This window comes from Eumetopias jubatus, unplaced genomic scaffold (assembly GCF_037043125.1).
Source record: "Eumetopias jubatus isolate StellerSeaLion01/CBP00866 unplaced genomic scaffold, mEumJub1_p1.0 scaffold_6, whole genome shotgun sequence".
NCBI lineage: Eukaryota > Metazoa > Chordata > Mammalia > Carnivora > Otariidae > Eumetopias > Eumetopias jubatus.
Genome location: NW_028274812.1, coordinates 136,612,466 through 136,635,685, shown reverse-complemented (window position 1 = coordinate 136,635,685; position 23,220 = coordinate 136,612,466). Strand labels below are relative to the sequence as shown.

The 23,220-nt window shown below is 39.3% G+C and overlaps 1 protein-coding gene across 1 annotated transcript in view; it reads left to right on the top strand.

Annotated features, from left to right (window-relative positions):
* DTNBP1 (dystrobrevin binding protein 1) overlaps positions 1-23,220 on the top strand; it is a 121,750-nt gene that overhangs the window by 17,576 nt on the left and 80,954 nt on the right. The window contains exons 4-5 of the mRNA XM_028107443.2: positions 447-507; positions 11,219-11,351. Of these exons, the coding sequence (XP_027963244.1) occupies positions 447-507; positions 11,219-11,351 (194 nt within the window). The remainder of the gene's footprint in view (positions 1-446; positions 508-11,218; positions 11,352-23,220) is intronic.

Below are 23,220 nucleotides of genomic sequence, written 5' to 3'. Positions count from 1 at the left end.
ATGTTGTTTCTCTTCATAATTTCCCTCACTAATTTTAACATCTATTAGAATTCTTGCCTGAAACAATTATTGTCGTGTTTACCAAGTGGTGATATTTTAATCATTTTTTCTACAATTATTAATTGGAATTCTATAGGAGAATTCCCCCCTTCTCCCCCATTCATTTGTTCAGTTGTTTGTTTAAATCACTGTGAACTCGTGGATGTTTGTTTTAGCCCTTAAGTTATAACCCATCACTACCATTATTTATTTTGTTGCTCAGATTGTCCCAGGTTTGGCCATTGGAAGCCCCTTCAAGTTTCTCCTATGTCCTTGTGACATGTCCCCATTATTTTTGAGTTATTTTTTTTTTCTTAGGGCACCATAGGATGTTCCAGGTTCAGTTTTAGATGGTATTTTTTTTTAATGTGTGGTTTGCATTTTGAATTATTTTTTGCTTTTTTTAGGTATGAAGATACATGGGCTGCACTTCACAGAAGAGCCAAGGAATGTGCAAGTGCTGGAGAGGTAAAGAACTGGCTAATCTTATACTTGTGGGAACAATATCTGTTTGCAGTGCTAAAGGCTAGTTTTTAAGGAATTACATTTGGGACTACATTAAAATATTTTACAGGATATCTGCAGTTGAATTTAGTAGTTGATTATGAAACTCCCTCAATTACATTTTTGTAATTTCTCTAAACTAAGCCTAAGATTAGTTAGGATTTAGAGAGTTTATGAGTTTTATTCTCAAGTCACAGGTAAATATCTGGCTCATCTAGGTACAATGTTTTGAATTTGAGATGCCTAAAGTCATTAATTTGCTTAACAAATAAATGTAAATGTTTCAGGGGTCATCCTCAGTTCACTCAGAAGAACAAACTATTTTTCTTTAAATTTTTTATTGTTATGTTAATCACCATACATTACATCATTAGTTTGTGATGTAGTGTTCCATGATTCATTGTTTGTGCATAAAACCCAGTGCTCCATGCAGAGCATGCCCTCTTTAATACCCAGCACCAGGCTAACCCATCCCCCCACCCCCTGCCCTCTAGAACCCTCAGTTTGTTTTTCAGAGTCCATCGTCTCTCATGAAGGAGAAACTATTTTTTAGCAGTATGTGTAGAGTGTATAATGAATACAAGTGACTTGTAATTAAAAGTATTCGGTACATGTACTGAAAGCTTTATTAGCCGCGATCGAATACTCTGTGCTATTGATGTCAATCAAACTTCTTTCTAAAAATACTTCTGTGATTCTGACTTTTAATTAATTTAAACTGACTTTATCACTTACCTAAATCAGTGCAGCTGTAACAGTTACATATAGAGTTGAGTAATACATGTGATGAAAGTTAGACATTAGTGTTTCTCTTAGAAATTACTGAAAAGGGGGAATGTAGGTTTCTGGTAGTAAGGCAGACCAGGTACTTTGAAAAGCTCTGTAGCTATAAAACACTTAAATGCTGGATAGATTTTTTAAAAATTATTTAATGCATTAGGCTCACAAAAACTACAGGAGATCCTAAAGGGCCAAAAAAAAAAGAAGAAAACAAAATAAAAAAAGAACAGGGAACTGAAATCAGAGTGGTTAAAAGAATCCTGTGGAAGCTGGGGTAAAATACTAAAATAAAAGCTTTCAAGATTTATGGAGAAAGGAGACTTTGTGGGGAACTGGATCTGAAGTCTTCTGCACAGAGCTCTTGAATCTTTGAAGTAGCTGCATCCCTACCTGAAGGTAGGAAGGAAAAGCTCCCTATCTATAAAAAGAGGTAACATGGAAACCTCTCTGTCTTCATAACAACTTGGAATAAATACAGTCCCCTTTCTAGATTTATTACTGTCGCCTTGGTCTCAGTTCAGTGTGGGGCTCAAATTTATACTTCATGCACGACTGAGGAACCACTGAATTAAGAATGAAAGAACCACAGATGACTTTGTTCTTTGACACCCAGCAGAAACAAACACAAATGCTACGTGGATAAAACTATGTAAACCTGGGCCCCTCAGTATTTCTACAGATTAATTTTCTACTACCCCTCTAAAAAAATTAAACACACAAAGGAATATATTATCAAAAGTTTGAGAGGCACCAGAACCAAAGATTAAAATTTAGACCTACAAAGGACATTAGGTATTGCACCATTGGATACAGACTATTAAATAGGTAAATGCAAAGTTATAGAGATAAAAGATGAATTAAAAAATGAGTAAGGAATAAGATTTTATCAAACATGAGTTTAGAAAGTTACATTAAAAACCCCCCAAGGGTGTGCTTCAACAGCAATTATATACAAGTGAAGAAAGAACATAGTGATGTAGAAGGAATCTCTGAGATAAGTGGAAAATATGAAAGACGAGTTAATAGAGAATAGTTCTAGAAGATCTTCAGGTTGAACCAAATGAGATGACCAGTGTTAGTCTAATTTTGATCTGTAAAGTTAGAGTTTCATATGGGTCAACTTATCTAATAAATGTTCTAGAAAGAATGAGGGAAAGACAATGTAGGAGAAGATCAATATACAAAAGATAAATAGAATTACAAGGAAAAAACCAGATAAATCCATAATCAAAATGGGAGAATTTTAATACATTCCTCTTAATTGAGAGGGAAAAAAAAAACAGGTAAAATAAGTATGGATATAGGAGATTTAAATAATGTGATTAACAAACTTCACTGGATGGACAAATGTAGAATACTGTCCCAGCAAATATAAAATACAGGTTCCTTAAAGCATATTTTTGGAACATGTAAAAATTGACCAGGTACTGAGGCATAAAGCAATCCTCAACAAATTTCATGTAAGTGAAGTCATACAGAATATTCTCTGATCTCACTGCAAATGAAGCTGAAAGTTAATTCAGGAAAACAATTTTGAAGATTCTGTATGTTTGGAAATAATATTATGAATATTTATGGCTCAAAAAAGGAAAAGTATTGAAAAATTTAAGAATTGAAGGGAATGTAACCAGTTACTGCACAGAGCCAGATTAAGAGTTTATGAACAGTTCTGACAAATTTGAAAAGTTAGATGAAATGGCAAAAATCCTAGAAATTTTTACCAAAACCAATTCTAGAAGCAATTCAAATCCTAAATAGTATTATGGTCACTAAAGAAATTGTAGTTAGTGATTAAAAATTTTTTTCTGCTTAAGAAAGCACCAGGTCTGCAGAGTTAGATAGGAGATTACTATCAGACTTTCAGGGAATCCACCATTTCAGTGTTAGGCAGACTTTGCAGCAAATGAAAAAAGAGGAAACTGTGCCCAGCTCATAATGAAACCCAACAAGGGAAGTATGAGAAAGTGACATTGAAGTCCAGGCTCATTCATGAATGTAGATATAAAAATTATAAACAAAATAAAGTCATCATCTCTCACCTAACTTGTGTTATGTGTCAACCCCAAACCCTCAACCAACTCGCCTAAGTATATTTAAAACCAGCAAAATGTCTACCCGTGAGTAGCAGTCTGTTAGGGTGTAAAGTGCTCAAGGCATAGTTTTCTGATTACCAAACCTTGAACGTATTGGTTTATAATGAACAGTTGCTTATGTGCAGTGATGGGGCCCCTCAACACTAGCAACATGCAAGGCCTGCATCTCCTTTATGGGTGTGCTCCTCATACTGTCCCATGATTGTGATATGCTGACAATTGTATTTGAAATATAATTTGAGAATCTTCTTTCACATTGTTTTAAAATGTGTATCAAGCTTAAATATAAAGTTTTCTTATATAAATATTAGCCAGAACTTTGTATTGTTATGTGTATGTCCTGTGAGTGCTGGATGATAGAAGGCCTTCTGCCAAGGAGACATTCTGCAGTGCATGGTTGTGTTGGCAAACCCAGCAGTGCCTAAAAAACAAAATACTGTACACTAGGGTTATTCCAGGATTGAAAAGTTGACATTAGAGATCTTTTTTTTTTTTTTTAAGAGAGAGAGAGAAAGTGGTTGGGGGGAGAGGTGCAGAGAGAATCTTAGGCTCCATACCCAGCATAGAGCCTGACTCAGGGCTCAGTCTCATGACCCTGAGATCATGACCTGAGCCCAAATCAAGAATCGAACACTTAACTGACTGAGCCACCCAGGCACCCCAACCTTAGGGGTCTTTTAAATGCAATTGACTGCATTAACATATTAAAGGAGAAAAATATATGTCATGAGTTGCAGAAAATACAGTGGACCAGTTGTACAATATAATATAATCAAATGTAGAAATTCAATAAAATTAAGTATCTATTTAGAGTAAAATGATTTAGCAGGTTTTTGTAGAAGATAACTTCTTTGTCCTGATATCTGCCAAAACCTGCAGTATTTGACTTGCAGTGCATTGATCCCATATTCAACCATCTTGCTAAATCCTTTCTTTTCTTTCTTTTTTTAAGATTTTATTTATCTACTTGAGAGAGAGGGAGAGAGCATGAGCAGAAGGGAGGGGCAGAGGGAGGGAGAGGGAGAAGCAGGCTCCCAGCTGAGTAGGGAGCCCGACTTGGAGCTCGATCCCAGGACCCCAGGATCATTGACTTGAGCTGAAGGCAGACACTTAACCAACTGAGCCACCCAGGAGCCCCTAAATCCTCATTTCTAATAATTTGTATTTGGGTGTGGGAATTCTTTTGTGTAGATGGTAGGTTTTAATTTCTTCCCTCCTAATGTGTACAACTTCCATCTCTCCATCATGTCTTTTTACACTGGGTAGAACCTCCAGTATAATATTGAATAAGAGTAGATGAAGAACTTGATTCACATTTTGGCTCCCTCAGAGTTGAATGTGAAAGGGAAATGACATCTTTTGGGAAACAGTGGAAGACCTTTAAGACCTCAGAGTAGAGAAAGATTTCTTAAGGAAGGCATAAAAAGCACCAATCAAAAATATTGATAGTTTTTATCAGGGCTTCTACTCATTAAACAACACCACAAAAAAGTTAAGCAGTTGATAAAACAGAGGACACAAGTGTTCAGGAAGTATGAGCAGCATATACAAACCAATAAAAAGAGGGCAGAAGGGAGCAAAAGATATGACCAGGCTTTTTATAGGAGAAAAAATAGGAGTGGCCAATAAACATGAAAATGTGTTTCAAGATGATTAGAAATCAAAGAAATACACGTTGAAACCACAAATTTATAATCATTAGATTATCAGAAATTTAAGACTTGAGTTTCTGTGCGGATGGTCATTTTGCAGAGGACTGTTTTGGTTTCTTCCCTGGGAAAAAACCTGATGAGGAGCAGCTAGAACCAGGGAGTTACGTCCATTGCCACAATTGCATTAGAAAACATATTGGTGGGGCACCTGGCTGGCTCAGTTAAGCGTCTGCCTTCAGCTCAGGTCATGATCCTAGGGTCCTGGAATCAAGTCCTGCATCAGGTTCCCTGCTCAGTGGGGAGCCTGCTTCTCCCTCTCCCTCTGCCTGCCACTCCCCCTACTCGTGCTCTCTCTCTCTCTCTCTCTCTGTCAAATAAAGAAAATCTTTTTAAAAAATTTAAAAAAAAAAGAAAACACGCATTGGCATTAAGTAGGAGTTGAAGTTGGAGGTACCTCTCCAACAGCAGCTGTGCTCCGGGGGATATCTCCAGAGCATTGCATCTCAAGCTTTCCCCTGATAATACTGGTGTGGCACATACTTCCCTCTGGTAATGTTGCCAAGGTATTTTTTACATAGTACAGATGATGCTACTTGAAGTCAGAGGTAGCTAGACTGGGGCGGTCTGATGACCCCAAGTCCCGTTGAGCCACTCTTGTCAGATGAGAGCAGTACCTCGGATGCATCTGTAACTCATTTGTGAAACTTGCACGTGTGCAGCAGGAGATTTGTACCAGAATGTTTGAGCAGGTTTTTTGAAACTTTAGACAGTCACACAGTCCCATCTACAGAATAAATTACAGTGTTATTCATAAAATCAAATACCATACAGCAGTGAAAATTAGTGAACTGCAACTGTGTGAATCAGCATGGATGAGTCCCACAGTGTTCAGTGAAGACCGTATCCTGTAGAGGAGCTTTAACAAATAATTCTTTTGATTGTAAGAAGTATTTTATAATAAAATATATAGGAGAAAGAATTTCTTGTAAGATATGTTGTTGAGTTTATGCTATTTGGGGATCTTAAATTTATTCATAGAGTTATTTTAAGATCCACATCTTATCAAAAGTGCCACTGTTGCTTTCCAGAAATACAGTACTCAGCTTTAAAATGAAAATTTAGGGGTGCCTGGGTAGCACAGTTGGTTAAGCGTCTGACTCTTGGTTTCAGCTCAGATTGTGATCTCAGGGTCCTGAGGTTGCTGCCTGTCAGATCAAGCCCTGCATCGGGCTCCACGCTCAGCGTGGAATTTGCTTAAGACCCTCTTTCCCTCTCCCTCTCCTTCAGCCCCTTTCCCCAGCGTGCACATGCTGGCTAGTGCGCCCACTCGCGCGCTCTCTCTTTCTCTCTCTCTCGTGTGTGCACACGTACCTGAAAAATCTTTTTTAAAAATTTTTGTTTTTTTGTTTAAATTCAATTAACATATAGTGTACTGATAGTTTCAGAGGTAGAGTTCAGCAGTTCATCACTTGTATATAACACTGAATGCTCATTACATCTCATGCCCTCCTTAATACCCGTCACCAAGTTACCCCATGCCCTCAACCCCTCCCCTCCAGCAGCCCTCAGATTGTTTCCTGTGATTAAGAGTCTTATGGTTTGTCTCCCTCTCTGATTTCATCTTGTTTTACTTTTTTCTCCCTTCCTCTGTGATCCTCTGTTTTGTTTCTTAAATTCCACGAGTGAGATCATATGATAATTGTCTTTCTCTGACGTGTTTCACTTAGTATAATACCCTCTAGTTCCAACCATGTTGTTGCAAATGGCAAGATTTCATTTTTTTGATGACTGAGTACTATTCCATTGTATATATATATATATATACCACATCTTCATCCATTCATCTGTCAGGGGACATCTGGGCTCTTTCCATAGTTTGGCTATTGTGGACATTGCTCCTGTAAACACTGGGATTCACGTACCTTTTTGGATCACTACATTTGTATCTTTGGGGTACACACCTAATAGTGCAATTGCTGGGTCATAGGGTAGCTCTGTTTTCAACTTTTTTAGGGACTTCCATACTGTTCTCCAGAGTGGCTGCACCAGCTTGCATTCCCACCAACAGTGTAGGAGGATTCCCCTTTCTCTGCATCCTCGCCAACATCTGTCGTTTCCTGACTTGTTAATTTTTGCCATTCTGACTAGTGTGGGGTGGTATCTCATTGAGGTTTTGATTTGGATTTCCCTGAAGCCAAGTGATGTTGAGCACTTTTTCACGTGTCTGTTGGCCATTTGAATGTCGTCTTTGCAGAAATGTCTGTTCATGTCTTCCCATTTCTTGACTGGATTATTTGTTCTTTGGGTGTTGAGTTTGGTAAGTTCTTTATAGATTTTGGATACAGCCCTTTATCTGATATGTCATTTGCAAATACCTTCTCCCATTCTGTCGGTTGTGTTTTGATTTTGTTGACTGTTCCCTTTGCTGTGCAAAAGCTATTTATCTTGATGAAGTCCCAATAGTTCGTTTTTGCCTTTGTTTCCCTTGCCTTTGGAGATGTGTCTAGCAAGCAGTTACTGAGGCCGAGGTCATAGCGGTTGCTGCCTGTGTTCTCAAGGATTTTGATGATTTCCTGTCTGACGTTTAGGTCTTTCATCCATTTTGAGTCTATTTTTGTATATGGTGTAAGGAAATGGTCCAGTTTCATTCTTCTGCATGTGCCTGTCCAATTTCCCCAATACCACTCATTGAAGAGACTTTTTTCCACTGGATAGTCTTTCCTGCTTTGTTGAAGATGAGTTGACCATAGAGTTCAGGGTCCATTTCTGAGTTCTCTGTTCTGTTCCATTGATCTTTATGTCTGTTTTTGTGCCAGTACCATACTGTCTTGATGATTACAGCTTTGTAATAGAACTTGAAGTCCAGAACTGTGATGCCTCTAGCTTTGGTTTTCTTTTTCAACTTTACTTTGGCTATTCAGGATCTTTTCTGGTTCCATACAAATTTTAGGATTATTTGTTCCAGCTCTGCGAAAAATGTTGATGGTATTTTGATAGGGATTGCATTAAATGTATAGATTGCTCTGGGTAGCATAGACATTTCAACAATATTTGTTCTTCCAGTCCATGAACATGGAACATTTCTCCATTTCTTTGTTCTTCAATTTCTTTCATGAGTGTTCTATAGTTTTCAGAGTACAGATCCTTTGCCTCTTTGGTTAAGTTTATTCCTAGGTATCTTCTGGTGTTGGTACAATTGTAAATGGGATCAATTCCTTACTTCTCTTTCTTCTGTCTCATTGTTAGTGTATAGAAATGCAACTGATTTCTGTGCATTCATTTTATACCCTGCCACTTTGCTGAATTCCTGTATGTGTTCTAGCATTTAACTTAGTTTCTCTGTTGCTAGTTTCGTCTATAAAATGGCATAACCACATCTACCCTGCTTACCATACAAAGTTGTTTGGAAATCACATGAAATTAAGTACCCCAAAGCATTGAACTGTTGAGTTTGGTATTCATTTTCTTTTGTCTTCATGCTCCTGCTGCAGTGTCCACCAGAAGGAATTTTGGAATGAAGCACCGTGGGTTTGTCTTAACTGCTTAAATTTGATTTCCTGGTGTTTGCTGGCTTTATTCACAATTGTTTATTTAGAGGCGGAAAAATTGGCCTTTTTGTGATAGATCATTTCTTATCATTAAGTAAAGTTTAAGTATAGTGTTTTAGAACATTTTCTTCTGCTAGCTTCTCACTTCTTCCTTTTACACACCCCTGTAGCACAATCCCTAGAATACTGATTGAGGGCCTGGACTTGAGTGTCAAATTCCGTGGGATTGATCTCAGTCCACTGTAGCCCTTGGGAAAGAGAGATAACTTCATTACACCTTAGGGTCTTCATCTGTAAAATGGAGGTGGTAGAAGTGGTCTGAACAAGGTAATATATATAAATTGCTTAGCACAGGGCTTGGCACATGGAAAATGCTCAAAATGTTTTTAATATTATTGCGTAATTATCGATAATGATTCTGAGAATCCGTTCAGTCTCTCATTCTTTTAAATATAAATGGCATTTTAATGTATTCTTATATTTTTCTGTGTATGCTTCTTCTATCCTGTATTGAGAGTATAATTTTCAGTTTTGTGGAAGTCATGAACTAGATTGCAGTTGTTATAATACTGATATTGCACTTTAATTTTCAGTAAGAAATGGTTAATATCAAAAAATTGTTCTCGATTTTTCAAAATAACTTAATTAACCAGGGTAGTTAAGATTTAACTGACTATAAAAAAATACATCATATATCAGCAAAAATAGATTTTATTTATCCTCAAATCAGCCCTTGTGATATAGAAATTATTTTTTCTTTTTTAGAGTTTAAAAACTGAAGCTAAGAGAATTTGGGAGACTGCTGCGAGGATATAAACACGAAATGGGCAGGATTTGTTTTGTTTCGTTCACCGTTACATGTCCGTAGCCTAAACAGAGCCTGGCAGACAGGGAGTGGTCAGTAGACGTTTGTACAGATGAATTTTATGAATGCAGATCCTTGTGTCAAGCCTTAATTTCCTCATTATGGCACAGCCAGATATGTTAGCATTGCTCAGCGTTTCTTAAACTACTCTTAGGCATCTTTATAAAACTGGTTGGCAATAGGCATTTTTAAGTATACAAAATTAATGAGCAGTGCAGCTTGAGTAAAGCTTGGTGTCACCTCTCCAGCTCAGCAGAAGCTTGTCCAGGAGAGGTGACGTGGTCTTCTCTCCAGTGTGGGCTGGAAAGCAGTGGGGAGGTGTGTGAACCGGGGGTCACCGTAAGGAAACCAGGCGTCTTTTAACCTCTCTGAGTTTAGTTCTTTTGTTGCCATGTTGGGAATTTCTAGAATATTAAAATGTAGAAACCGAAGCAATCTAGAACCACATACAAATAATTTTGCATCTAATTTTGATATTTTTATTTCTCTGAAGTTCTTTGTTACCTTAGTGGGATTCAGTAAGAATTTGTTGTATTCAGGGGCACCTAGGTGGCTCAGTCAGTTAAGCATCTGACTCTTGATTCTGGCTCAGGTCATGATCTCAGGGTCCTGGGATCAAGCCCTGCATGGGGCTCTGCGCTCATCAGGGAGTCTGCTTGTTCCTCTGCCCCTCCCCCCCATGCTCGTGTGTGCACGTGCATGCACTCTCTCAAATAAATAAAATCTTTTTAAAAAGTCTTAAAAAAAGAATTTGTTGTATTCATGTTCTAACTCCAGAAAAATCTTATTGGAATATGTAAAATGTCTTTTTTTTTTTAAACTTAACTGTGAACTCTGATTTACAGGTAAAATTTAAATGCATTTTCTTCTCTTATATAATGAATTTTGCAGTCTTTGTATTTATTCTACTACTGTGGTTATCTTTCACAATTCTTGCTTATCATTGGTGGTGTTTTCAAAAGATGACCTCTCCCTGCTCCTTCTAAATCTTATTCTAAGCCCTTTCCCTCCCGCCATGTTAAGACCAAAACAGAATTTTCTGGGAGAAACTGATGTCTGTCATTTTCTCTACAACGTTCAGTAAAAGAAGTTGGCATTCCTTCAGGCTAGTCTAGTATGTCACAGCCCTGCTATTAGGAGCCCTTTACATCCGAATTCCTTCTTTGTTAACATAAGTGCTATTTTCCTTTTTTCCAGAATCCATCACTTGCCTTAATTCCTTCATGTACAAGTACTATTTACCTAAATGCTGTGTGTTCCTGTCAAATATAAATTGAATCGTATATATTCTAAATGCATTCAGTAACTTTTCTCTTCAAAAAAGTCCTTTTGTAAAGCAAATAATTACCTGGTAATTGTGGTTTGGGTTGTTTTTGTTTTCTTTTCAGTTGTTAGTGTTGGGTTTTTGATTTATTTTTTCTAGATTTGGATTTTCAAATACATGGTTTACGTAAAAACAGGGTATAGTTAGAAGTGATTTCTAAGGTCAGTTCTGAACTTTCCCTTCTCCGAGTTAAGATGCAGCGAGACAAGCAGTAATTTGAGGTTTTCTGCACTGAATGTTAAGTTGGTACTTTTTTAAGAAAGAAAACAACTCCAGTTTTCTCGGGGTGTCCTGTTGTGGATACTCAGTAGAGGGGTTTTAAAGATAACAGTGAGTAACTCTCATTCTGCCAACTGTCACTTCCTTGTGCCTGAAATCTGCGTTTACCTTACCCTTGCTCCTCTGTGTTGCAGCTGGTGGACAGCGAGGTGGTTATGCTTTCGGCACACTGGGAAAAGAAGAGGGCGAGCCTGGTCGAATTACAGGAGCAGCTCCAACAACTTCCCGGCTTACTAGCAGATTTAGAATCCATGACAGCAAACCTGAGTGAGTTTTATGTTTGTATCTGTATATCACTTTTAGGAATGAGACATTCAAAGGATAGAAATTCAAAGCCCTCTAAGAATACATTAAATTCTTGGTTAATACGATTTTTTGGAAAAGAGTTACTTATAGTTAATTTCATGTCTGATTAACACAGGATTGGACAGGAAATAGTTTTAAAGTATAGAAATTATTTCCAAAATATACCACTAACCTTTTCTGCCTCAGTTCAGCTCTGGAAACACAATTATAATTTGTTGGTTCTTAGGGTGATTCAGGGTTGTGTGTGTGACATTGGATCTCAGTTTAAAAGTATAAATATATAGGGGCGCCTGGGTGGCTCAGTTGTTTAAGCGTCCGACTCTTGATCTCAGCTCAGGTCTTGATCTCAGGGTCATGAGTTTGAGGCCCACACTGGGCTCTATGCTGCACATGACCTAATTAAAAAAAAAAAGTACAAATATATAAAATAAAAGGGGTTATAGTGACTTTGTTCTGGTTGTAGAATATACTCTGGAAGTTACTGCTTTAAAAATTAGGTCTGCCTAAAGCTTCGTATCTTGAAATGTGTTTTTTTTCCCTCCTTGAACACTTGAGAGATGAAACAAATCCAGGTAAATCAGGGTGCCTGTTTGGCTAAATTTATATCTGTGGAAGTTCATATTTTTTTGTTTTCATTGGAATGAATTATGCTGATATTCTTTATTTCTTGGACTTATAGTCAAAAAATTCCCTTTTATGTTTGATAGTACCACATGATAGGATAGTATCATGGCTCACTCTTACCAAGCTTAAGATCTTAGTGAAGTGTAAGAGGTAGGAGTATCTACCAGAGATAAACTTCCCGGGCCAGTAACCTGATTCAGTCTTACAGGTAAGAAGGTACGGGTACCTTATCATTTCTTTCTGTTTTTCAATATTACCCTTCTTAAGCAAAACCAAAATGATTTACAAAGCCGGTAATTAGTAAATCATAAAACAGTTTTTGTGTGTGTGGATGACATGGACCTGAATAGTATTTGGGATGCTGTTGCTGATAACAGTAACTAACATTTACAGCACCTATCATATGTCAGAGACTGTGAGGTGCTTTATAAACGTTCTCTTTAATCCTCACATGAACCCTTTAAAAGTAGCTATTATCATCCCATTTTACAGCTCAGGAGAGTGAGGCTCAGAGAGACTGTGACCTGCTCAGGGTCACACAGTTAATAAGATGTGGATCCAGGATCCCAGTCACGGTGATGGTGTCCTGAGCGGGGAATGAGACAGGATGGCAACTGTCAATAGTCTCATGAACTGTGTGCTTTTTTTTTTTTAAAGATTTATTTTATTATTAGAGAGAGAGCATGAGTGGGAGGGGCAGAGGAAGAGGGAGAAAAGAATCTCAAACTGAGCATGGAGCCCAGTGCAAGTCCTGAGATCACCACCTGAGCCGAAATCAAGAATTGGACACCTACCAGACTGTGCCACCCAGGCGCCCCTCATGAACTGTATTCTGAAAGCCCTGGTTACCTTCTGGTATCAGTGTTCGGTTAGTTCTGAAAGCGGGGCGTGAAAAAGAGATCCTGGGTCTTAAGAGAAATGTAAAATAGCTGTGATTGTCTTCTGCCCCACTTCCCTCTTGTGGGTATAGTAATGATCCTTGTCCAGCCTTTGATAGCTAACTAGAGAAATAGCCTCCAAGACATTTGGGATTTTCTTTTTAGCCACTTTATTTTGGCTTATCTTCCTGCATCTGTCTGAGTCATTTGCTTTAGATGGGTTGTGTATTTCTTTGCAGATAGGAAAACCTCCCTTCTTTTTTTCCTAGCTGGGAGTAAACTCTGTTGATGGAGGTTCTTTGATACCACTTTACTGATTAAATGCATTTTGCTACAATTCTAATTACTCTCCTAGTTAATTCTGCTTGGGAAATGCAGTTCATATAAGTCTTTCTTAAAATAGAATATATAGGCATGCCTCAGATATTGTGGGTTTGGTTCCAGACCACTGCAGTAAAGCAGATATTGCAATCAAGTGAGTCAAATGAATTTTTTGGTTCCCCAGCTTATATAAAAGTTATGTTTACACTATACTGTAGTCTGTTAAGTGTGTAATAGCATATGTCTAGAAAAATTATGTACCTTAATTAAAAAATACTTCATTGCTGGGGTGCCCGGGTGGCACAGTCATTTGGGTGTCTGACTCTTGGTTTCAGCTCAGGTCGCAATCTCAGTGTCCTGGGATCGAACCCTGCATCGGGCTCTGTGCTCAGTATGGAATCTGCTTGACATTTTCTCTCCCTCTCCCTCTCGTGCTCTCATGCACTCTTTCTCTAACATAAATAATATTTTAAAAAAGTACTTCATTGCTAAACAGTGCTAACCATCATCTGAGTTTCCAGCAAATTGCAATCTTTCTGCTGATGGAGGGTCTTGCATTCATGTTACCGGCCACTGACTGATCAGGGTGCTGGTTGCTGAAGGTGGGGTGGCTGTGGCAAGTTCTTAAAATAAGACAGTAATGAAGTTTGCTTCATCCATTGACTCTGACTTTCATGAGTGATTTCCCTGTAGCTTGTGATGCTGTTTGATAGCATTTTGCCCACAGTAGAACTTCTTTCAGAATTGGAGTCCATCCTCTCAAACCCTGCCGCTGCTTGATCAACTAAGTTTATGTAATATTCTAAATCCTTCATTGTCATTCCAACAGTCTTCGCGGCATCATCACCAGGAGAAGCTTCCGTCTCCGGAAGCTCTTTCTTTGCTCATCCATAACAAGCCTCTCCTCACGAGGTCTGATCATGAGATGGCAGCAGCGCAGTCCCATCTTCAGCCTCCACCTCTAACTCTAGTTCTCTTGCTGTTTCCACCACATCTGCAGTGACTTCCTCCACTGACGTCCTGAACCCCTCAAAGTCATCCATGAGGGTAGGAATTGACTTCTTCCAAACTTCTGTTCATGTTGATATTTTGACCTCTCCCCATGAATCATGAATGTTCTTAGTGGACTCTAAATGGTGAGTTTTTTCTGGAAGATTTCCAATTCGCTTTGCCCAGATACACCAGAGGAATCAGTATCTATGGCAACTCTCGTCTTACAAAATGTATAAATGTATTTCTTAATAAGACTTGAAAGTTGAAATGACTCCTTGATCCATGGGCTGCAGAATGGATGTTGTGTCAGCAGGGATGAAAACAACATATATCTTGTTGTCCATCTCCACCAGCTCTTGGGAGACCAGGTGCATTGTCAGTGAGCAGTCATATTTTGAAAGGAATCTTTTTTCCTGAGCAGTAGGTCTCGACAGTGGGCTTAAAATATTCAGCAAACCATGTTGTAAACAGATGTGCTGTCATCTAGGCTTTGTTGTTTCATTTATAGAGCAGAGGCAGAGTAGATCTAGCATCATTCTTAAGGGCCCGAGGATTTTTGAAAAGGTGAATGAGCATTGGCTTCAACTTCAAGTCAGCAGCTGCATTGGCTCCTAACAAGAGAGTCAGCCTGTCCTTGGAAGGCAGGCATTGACTTCTCCTCTCCAGCTGTGGAAGTCCTGGATGACATCTTCTTCCTATAGAAGGCTGCTTCATCTACATTGAAAATCTGTTGTTCAGTTGCAGCCACCTTCATTAACTCTCCCAGCTCGATCTTCTGGAGAACTTGCTGCAGCTTCTCCATCAGCACTTCCTGCTTCACCTGGCACTCGGTGTTACAAAGATGGTTTCTTTCCTTAAACCTCATGAACCAACCTCTGCCAGCCTCAGAATTTATTTCAGAGAACTGAAGAGAGTCAGGGCCTGGCTCTGGATTAGACTTTGGCTTAAAGGAATGTTGTGGCTGGTTTGATCTTTGGTCCAGACCGCTCAAACTTTCTCCATGTTGGCAATACTACCGTTTTGCTTTCTTGTCATTCATGGGATCATTAGAGTAGTACTTTTCATTCCCTTCAAGAACTTTCTCTTTGCATTCACAACTTGGCTAACTGCTTGGTGCAAAAGGCCTAGCTTTCAACCTGTCTCAGCTTTCGACATGCCTTCCTCACCGAGCTTAATCATTTCTAGCTTTTGATTTAAAATGAGAGATGTGTGACTCTTCCTTTCACTTAAACACTGAGAGGCCATTGTACAGTTATTAGGCCTCATTTCTGTATTGTTGTGTCTCAGGGACTAGGGAGGCTCCGGGAGAGGGAGAGAGATGGGGGAACAGCCCATTGGTAGAGAGTCAGAACACACACAATATTTATCAGTTAAGTTCTCTTTTATGGGTGTGGTTCATGGCATCTCAGAACAATGACAGTAGTAACATCAAAGACTGCTGATCACAGATCACCACAGTAATAACAAAGTTTGAATTATCGCGAGAATTACCAAAATGTGACATAGAGATATGCAGTGAGCAAATGCTGTTGGAAAAATGGCACCAATAAACTTGCCCAGTGCAGGGTGGCCACAAACTTTGGATTTGTAAAAAACACAGTATCTGCGAAGCACGATAAAATGAGGTATGCTTGTATTGAGCTCTTTTTGAAGAGTGAATTTTGTTTCCTTAAAAGATACCTCTAAAATCTAGGTGGTTTTCATATATATTGCCAGTCAGTTACCATTAACAGTTGAAATACATGTTACCTTTGGTTTTCACTGTATTGCTGTTATTTGATATTTATTTATTTTTTAAAGATTTTATTTGAGAGAGAGAACGAGAGATAGCACGAGAGGGAAGAGGGTCAGAGGGAGAAGCAGACTCCCTGCTGAGCAGGAAGCCCGATGTGGGACTCGATCCCGGGACTCCAGGATCATGACCTGAGCCGAAGGCAGTTGCCTAACCAGCTGAGCCACCCAGGCGCCCTTGTCTGATATTTATACTTAGTAATGAATGACTAACTGTAGAACAGACAGTCAAAACTGGAAGTCTGAAGGCCTCGTATCTGTTGTTGACTTAGAGTAAGCCCCATAGAGAGGTGTTTTTGAAATTGAGACTTTTAGGTAAGCAACTTCAACGTCTTGGACCGGGTGCTGATATTCTTTACAATAGGAAAAGATTTTAAAGCCAGATTTGATGGCGTAGGTTATATAAACATATATCTATATCATGAATGTAGTGTATGAATTCATTTTTTTATTATTATGTTCAGTTAGCTACTATATAGTACATCATTAATTTTTGATGTAGTGTTCAGTGATTCATTAGTTACATAAAACACCCAGTGCACATCACAACACGTGCCCTCCTTAATACCCATCACCCTATTACCCCCTCCTCCCTCCTCCCTCCTGAGATCCTCAGTTCATTTCCCAGGGTCCATGGTCTCTCATGGTTCATCTCCCTCTCTGATTTCTCCCCCTTCAGCTTTCCTTCCCTTCCCCTGTGGTCCTCCCTACTATTCGTTATGTTCCACATATCAGTGAGATTATATGACAGGTGTCTTTCTCTGCTTTACTTCACTTAGCATAATCCCCTCCAGTTCCATCCATGTCGATTGCGAATGGTGGGTATTCATCCTTTCTGATGGCTGAATAATATTCCATTGTGTATATGGACCACATCTTCTTTATCCATTCATCTGTTGAACGGCATCTCGGCTCTTTCCACAGTTTGGTTATTGTGGACATTGCTGCTATGAACATTGGGGTGCATGTGGCCCTTCTTTTCACTACATATGTATCTTTGGGGTAAACACCCAGTAGTGCAATTGCTGGGTCGTAGGGTAGCTCCATTCAACATCTTGAGGAACCTCCATACTGTTTTCCAGAGTGGCTGCACCAGCTTGCATTCCCATCAACAGTGTAGGAGGGTTCCCCTTTCTCCACATCCACGCCAACATCTGTCGTTTCCTGTGTTGTTAATTTTAGCCATTCTGACGGGTGTGAGGTGGTATCTCATTGTGGTTTTGATTTTTATTTCCCTGATGGCTGATGATGTTGAGCCTTTTTTCATATGTCTGTTAGCCATTTGTATGTCTTCTTTGGAGAAGTGTCTGTTCATGTTCTGCCCATTTTTTGACTGGGTTATTTGTTTTTTGAGTGTTGAGTTTGAGAAGTTCTTTATAGACCTTGGGTATCAGCCCTTTAAGTTTATGTATCATTCCTAGATATTGGAACCAGTGTCTTAAATGTTTGCACATATACTACTGGATTCTTTTATTTTTTTGCAGCCTCAAAATATCTCTTATCACCTTAATACTTTGACGTAATATTAAGGCTTAGTCAAGCAATAATTTAAAAAATTTTAAAAGCTAGGAAGTAGTAACTGACCTGTATATAGTCACAGGATTCTCTTAACTTCTTTGAACTTTGTGCTCTTTTCCTGTCAGATCTGATACCATATTCAGCCAGTCCCACCATCTTCCGGGCTACGCGTCCTTTTTAAAAAAGTCTTGCTCTGCCCTCTAGACTACCTGCCCTTATTACAGAGTAAAGGACTTATGTGATGTGAGCGATCTGAACCTTTGATGATGCTTTTAGATGCCTTATCCTATGGCTTAATAAATATGACTCCTGATTACCTGATCCCCCAGGAATTGTGAAGTAAGACTGGATAATCCCTTCATTTTTTTTTTTTTCAAATGGAGTGTGATCCATTCATCTTACATAAGCCTGTGTAATAGATAATTACTGGTAGTTTGATGTTTAAAAAAAACGATGAAGATACGCTGGGAACTAGAGAATAAGGGCTGTGGCCTCCTCTCATGTCTGGGTTTGGATCCCAGTTCCACAACTTCCTGTGAGACCCCATGCAGGCTTCTTGACCGCTCCAAGCTTGTTTCTTTGCAGAAAGAGGATGAGAGTTCCTGCCTCAGAGGGTAGTTGGAGGATTGAACGAGATGACAGATGTAAGGAGAGCACTCGGCTCAGTGCTTAGTACCTAATGAGATATCTACCGTGTGCCATGGGGCTCTTTGTAGGCTCGGGGACTATAACACTGAACAGGACTGGGTACCTGCCATCAGGATGCCCACGTTCTAGTGGAAGTCTCTCTAGCCTTTGCAAATTTGCAAAACCACTCTTCTTTGATAGAAGGGTTTGGATGGATGTTACGCAATTGAGCTTATCCTGTAAAATTGGGTAGAATGCAAAGCCACAGCATGAAATGTGGTAGATGAACAGTGTCGTATTCTGATCATTGGTAGATCATGTATAAGGAGAAAAAATGGAATGTTGTCAACCAGATTCGTCCTTCTTCTGAAATAACCACAGTGTGCATTTTATCATAAAACTGGTAAAATGTGTGAAAAGTATTGAATTTTCTTGAACTTCCACTAGAGGGTAGCCTAACCCTATTCCTTTATTGAAGTTTAAAATGTCAGTGGCTCCTCGGAGTTTTTGCTCTTGCTTAGTTTAAGTGACCTACTTCGAAAAGACTGTTCTCTTCTTCCAGAACAGGAGATTCTGTGAATTCTTAGATAACAGAGTGCTGTAATAGTGACAGCCATAGACTGAGTTTGTATCTTTCTTTTGATCTGACCTAACCTGATACATTGTTGTTTTGCTGTCTTTATGGAATTTGAGAGCGTCTGGCAGGAAGGCTGCCCCCAGCTACAGGTGTTTTGTGAACTAGGTTTATTTTATTGTTCAGGTTCCTTTCTGGGAGGAGGAACATTAACTCTCTTTAGACACCTTTTCCTGTGCTACCCAGATCTCGTTCAGGCCATAACGGCATTTGCAAGCTAATGCACTTCTTAAAGTTCCTTGTTACCGCAGCATCATTGCTGTATTATCTTATTACGTAAAAGGGTAATGTAAGCATTTGAAGGATCTTTGAAGCCTTTTAGTACCTGGTCTCTGTGACCTCTGGTTTTGCAACCAAAGATTTCTTTCTTCCTCGAGGCTAATTGTTTTGTTAGAAAAGTACTCATTAAGTATGAAATAATTTTAGTGTGCCACCCCATCTTCACATATAAGCGGTTACACTGCAGATAATACGTATTTCAAACAAATGGCACAAAGAAAAATTCCAAGCAGAATTGCTCTTCCTCCGGGATGGTCTTCTCAACAAGGATTGTGAGGCTCTTCCCTGCACAGTTGTCAGGCATTCCCACATGGCTTTTCACAATAAAATTCCACCTCTCTTTTCCACTGGTCGCTGAATGAGACACAGGCTGTTGGTGTAGCGAGCAAAATGGTCAGGTTTGAGCTTGTGAGGGTATATTTGTGTCCGTGGAGCCCTGCTAGTGTTTTGTATGCGTGCGTTCTATGTTTGGGTTACCAACTAACTCACATACGTGATTCATTTTGTAATGGGAAATGAGCAGGTTGTGACCAGGACATTCATTTTCTGCCATTTAAATGCAATATAAAATATTCAGAGTACTCATCACATATATATGCTTGTAATTATTTAAAGGGATTTTTAAAAGTTTCTACTGTGAAAAAGGAAGAACATTTATTTTTGTCAAGATAGTTCTTCTATATTTGACTCCTGATTTCAAGCCAGTTAAGAGTTAAAATGGAAAATTTCCATTGCTTTTGCTGCTCTAACTCACTGATAAGGGGCCTGGTCTGACATATTAATAACAAAAGTACCATAGTGTTGCCTAATGTTTTCTAACTTCTCTGCCCATGTTTAATTCATCCTTTTACAAAATTTAGCATAAGCTCCTATATTTAAGTTAGATGAACATGAATCATACATTTGCTTTTTTGGTTATTATTCGATGTTTTAGTGGGATAGAGTCATTCTTAGTTGAATTCAGTAGACTAGGTATTAGGGGATACAAAGATGCAAACATTCAGTTATTACCCTTAAGACCCTTACTGATTCCTGAGAGAAATCGCAGGAATATATAAATAGTTGATAATATCAGAGTATAAGCTCTGTGTGAGGTTCAGAGGTGTGTGGAGGTGCAGAAGAAGGGGGAGGGCAGGCAAGCAGAGGCATCTCACGAGTAGACAGAGTCAGAGAGACAGGAACGTACATGAGTCGTCTTAGAATGGTGAGTGGTCCCGAAGGAAAGTAGTAGTGAGATTGGAAAAGTAGGTTGTGACCCTGGGGGGGGTGATAGGTTTCTGAATACTAAGTTAAGGTGTTAAACTGGATTCTTTTTTTTTAAGATTTTATTTATTGATTTGAGAGAGAGAGAGTGAGCGCATGAGCAGGGGGAAGGGGCAGAGGGAGAGAGAATCTCAAGGAGACTCCCCACTGAGCAGGGAGCCCAACACAGGGCTCGATCCCAGGACCCTAAGATCATGACCTGAGCTGAAGGCAGACGCTTAACAGACTGCGCCACCCAGACACCCCTAAACTGGATTCTTAAAGTACTCAGGAGCTTTAACTTTGTAGAGGAGAGAACATAAATACAAATTTGGTGGTAGCAATGAAATGGCCACTGAGTCTCCCAAGCATTTTAGATCTAGATTAACTGAGCAGGGAGCCTGACATGGGTCTCGATCCCAGGACCCCAAGATCATGACCTGAGCCACCCAGGCGCCCCTAGTTTGTTTCTTAGTAGTAGTTCCAGGTTTGGTACTAAACCAGTCACATGCTTCACTTGGTCGCCATTTTATTAACACAAGAATGAACTAGGATGGCAAGTTCAGTGTGTATCTAGAAGAGAATTTCTCTCCATGAGAAATGAATTGGCCTGACTAGGTATCAAGTCATTTCATTCAAGTTTCTGGTTTCATTAGTTCTCTAGTCAACCAAGAGAGCTAGACTCTAAATAGAAATTGCTATCTGGGGCGCCTGGGTGGCTCAGTCGGTTAAGCGACTGCCTTCGGCTCAGGTCATGATCCTGGCGTCCCGGGATCGAGTCCCGCATCGGGCTCCCTGCTCCGCGGGAGGCCTGCTTCTCCCCATGCTTGTGCTCTCTTTCCCTCTCTCTGTCAAATAAATAACGTCTTTAAAAAATATATCTATAAAAAAAAGAACTTGTCATCTGTCCAAATAAAAATCAAAAAGGTAAAAATATATATATGTCTTCAAATATAGAACAGTTATTGATTCCATTACTTATTTTCTTTTTAGCAAAATCATTTAAAGTTTAATTCCCCTCATTTGTAAGGGATCTTAAGTCTAACAACATAGTTTTGAGTATAATTTTTAGGCATGTAAGTTTGCTAGAAAAAAATGAAAATTTTATTGATATTTTGGTCTGTTATATCTGTAGGTGTTTACATCATGATCATTTCTGGTATGCCAAATTACTAGTTTTAAATGACTTTTATGTGGATGGCTCAGTCGGTTGACTGTCTGACTCTTGGTTTTGGCTCAAGTCATGGTATGATCACAGGGTCGTGCGATCGGGCTCCCTGCTCAGTGGAGGGTCTGCTTGAGATTCTCTCCCTCTACCTCTCCGTCTGCCTGTCCTCCACTCACCACCACTTGTGTGAGTGTGCTTGTGTGCTCTCTCTCTCAAACTCTTGTAAAAAACAAATAAATAAATGACTTTTATGGAACTTAGCTAATTTTTATAGTTTTTTCCCTGTATTTTTTTTTAAGATTTTATTTATTTATTTGGCAGAGAGAGAGAGATAGCGAGAGCAGGAACACAAGCAGAGGGGGTGGGAGAGGGAGAAGCAGGCTTCCTGCCGAGCAGGGAGCCCGATGTGGGACTTGATCCCAGGACCCTGGGACCATGACCTGAGCCGAAGGCAGATGCTTAACAACTGAGCCACCCAGGCGCCCTTTTCCCTGTATTTTTAATAATCAGTTATAAACTACTGTCAAGTGCTAAGTTAGGTATACTTCGTATTTATATTTATGTGTAAGTATATAGTATATACTTTGCCCCATTGGACCCTTTTGACAGCTTTGCAAGATGTGCATTGTTAGTCCTTTTTTACAGATGAGATGTCTCACCTCATTGTAAGGGACAGAGCGGGGTTTCCAAGCCTGTGCTTCAAAGCCCTCCTCCTCATTGGTCCCCGGTACATTAAGGATAACAACGTAACATGCATGATACTGCAGGAACCAAGTAGCTTAGAGTTAAATGGATTCCATATTAAATTTAATTATTCTAGTTCTTATCACTAATCAAAGTGAAATAGCCTTTTAAATAATCCTATTAGCTATGATCGCCTTTTAAGACCCCGTCAAGCTAGTTATAAAAGAATGAGCAGAATACTGCTTCTTCAGGGTCAGTAGTCATAGCTCCGAGACTGAGGCTTCTACTCGTTTTTCCATTTAATGTAATAACAACAACAAAAAAATAACGTAAACAGCAATGAATATAGTAATGTCATTTTGCCGGTTTTCTCCCCACATAAACCCTCTATGTACCATTCGTGTCATTATTAAAAATCTTGGATTTAATTCCTCATGGACCGAAATTTAGATTTTGCATATTGTTTTAGGTTAGGCTTTCCATAATCCCATATCACATATATTAACAGTCTTTTGTGGCCCCTGAAGATAGATTCAAAACTGTTACGAACTGCATGATCATCAGCCCTTTGCAGCCCTCCCACGGTTTTACAGTGACCCATCAATATCTGGGAGTACCTGAAATGTCTTTGAAAAGGACTGCTAAACTGTCATCACATTTTTATTTTTCAGTAAAATTTTATTTTCCCCCCAAATCCATGTCTTTAAACCCTAGGCTCTACCAAACATAAGAGGGAGGTTTTATAGATAGCACAGATATTTGGCCAGATCTTTGGATCAAAGATTACAAACAGGCCAAAATGTGCATCTAATAAACCTAAAACTGCAAGTTGAAATTTGAGGAGTGTGCTTTTAATCCAGGTGCTACAAAAGCTAATTTGGAAAGTCCTGTGGAAATCTAGTGGACACATGAAGGAATTAGACGTGCCGTAATTGTATTTAGCTATTTATGTGAAAGCAGGACTGGAAGGCTGCACAGCTAGCTCGCTCCTTCTCTGCTGCCCCTTCCCCTCCCCACTGGGTGGCTGTGACTTCCACATTTGGGCGTCAGTCTCTTGCTGGACCTTCCCCT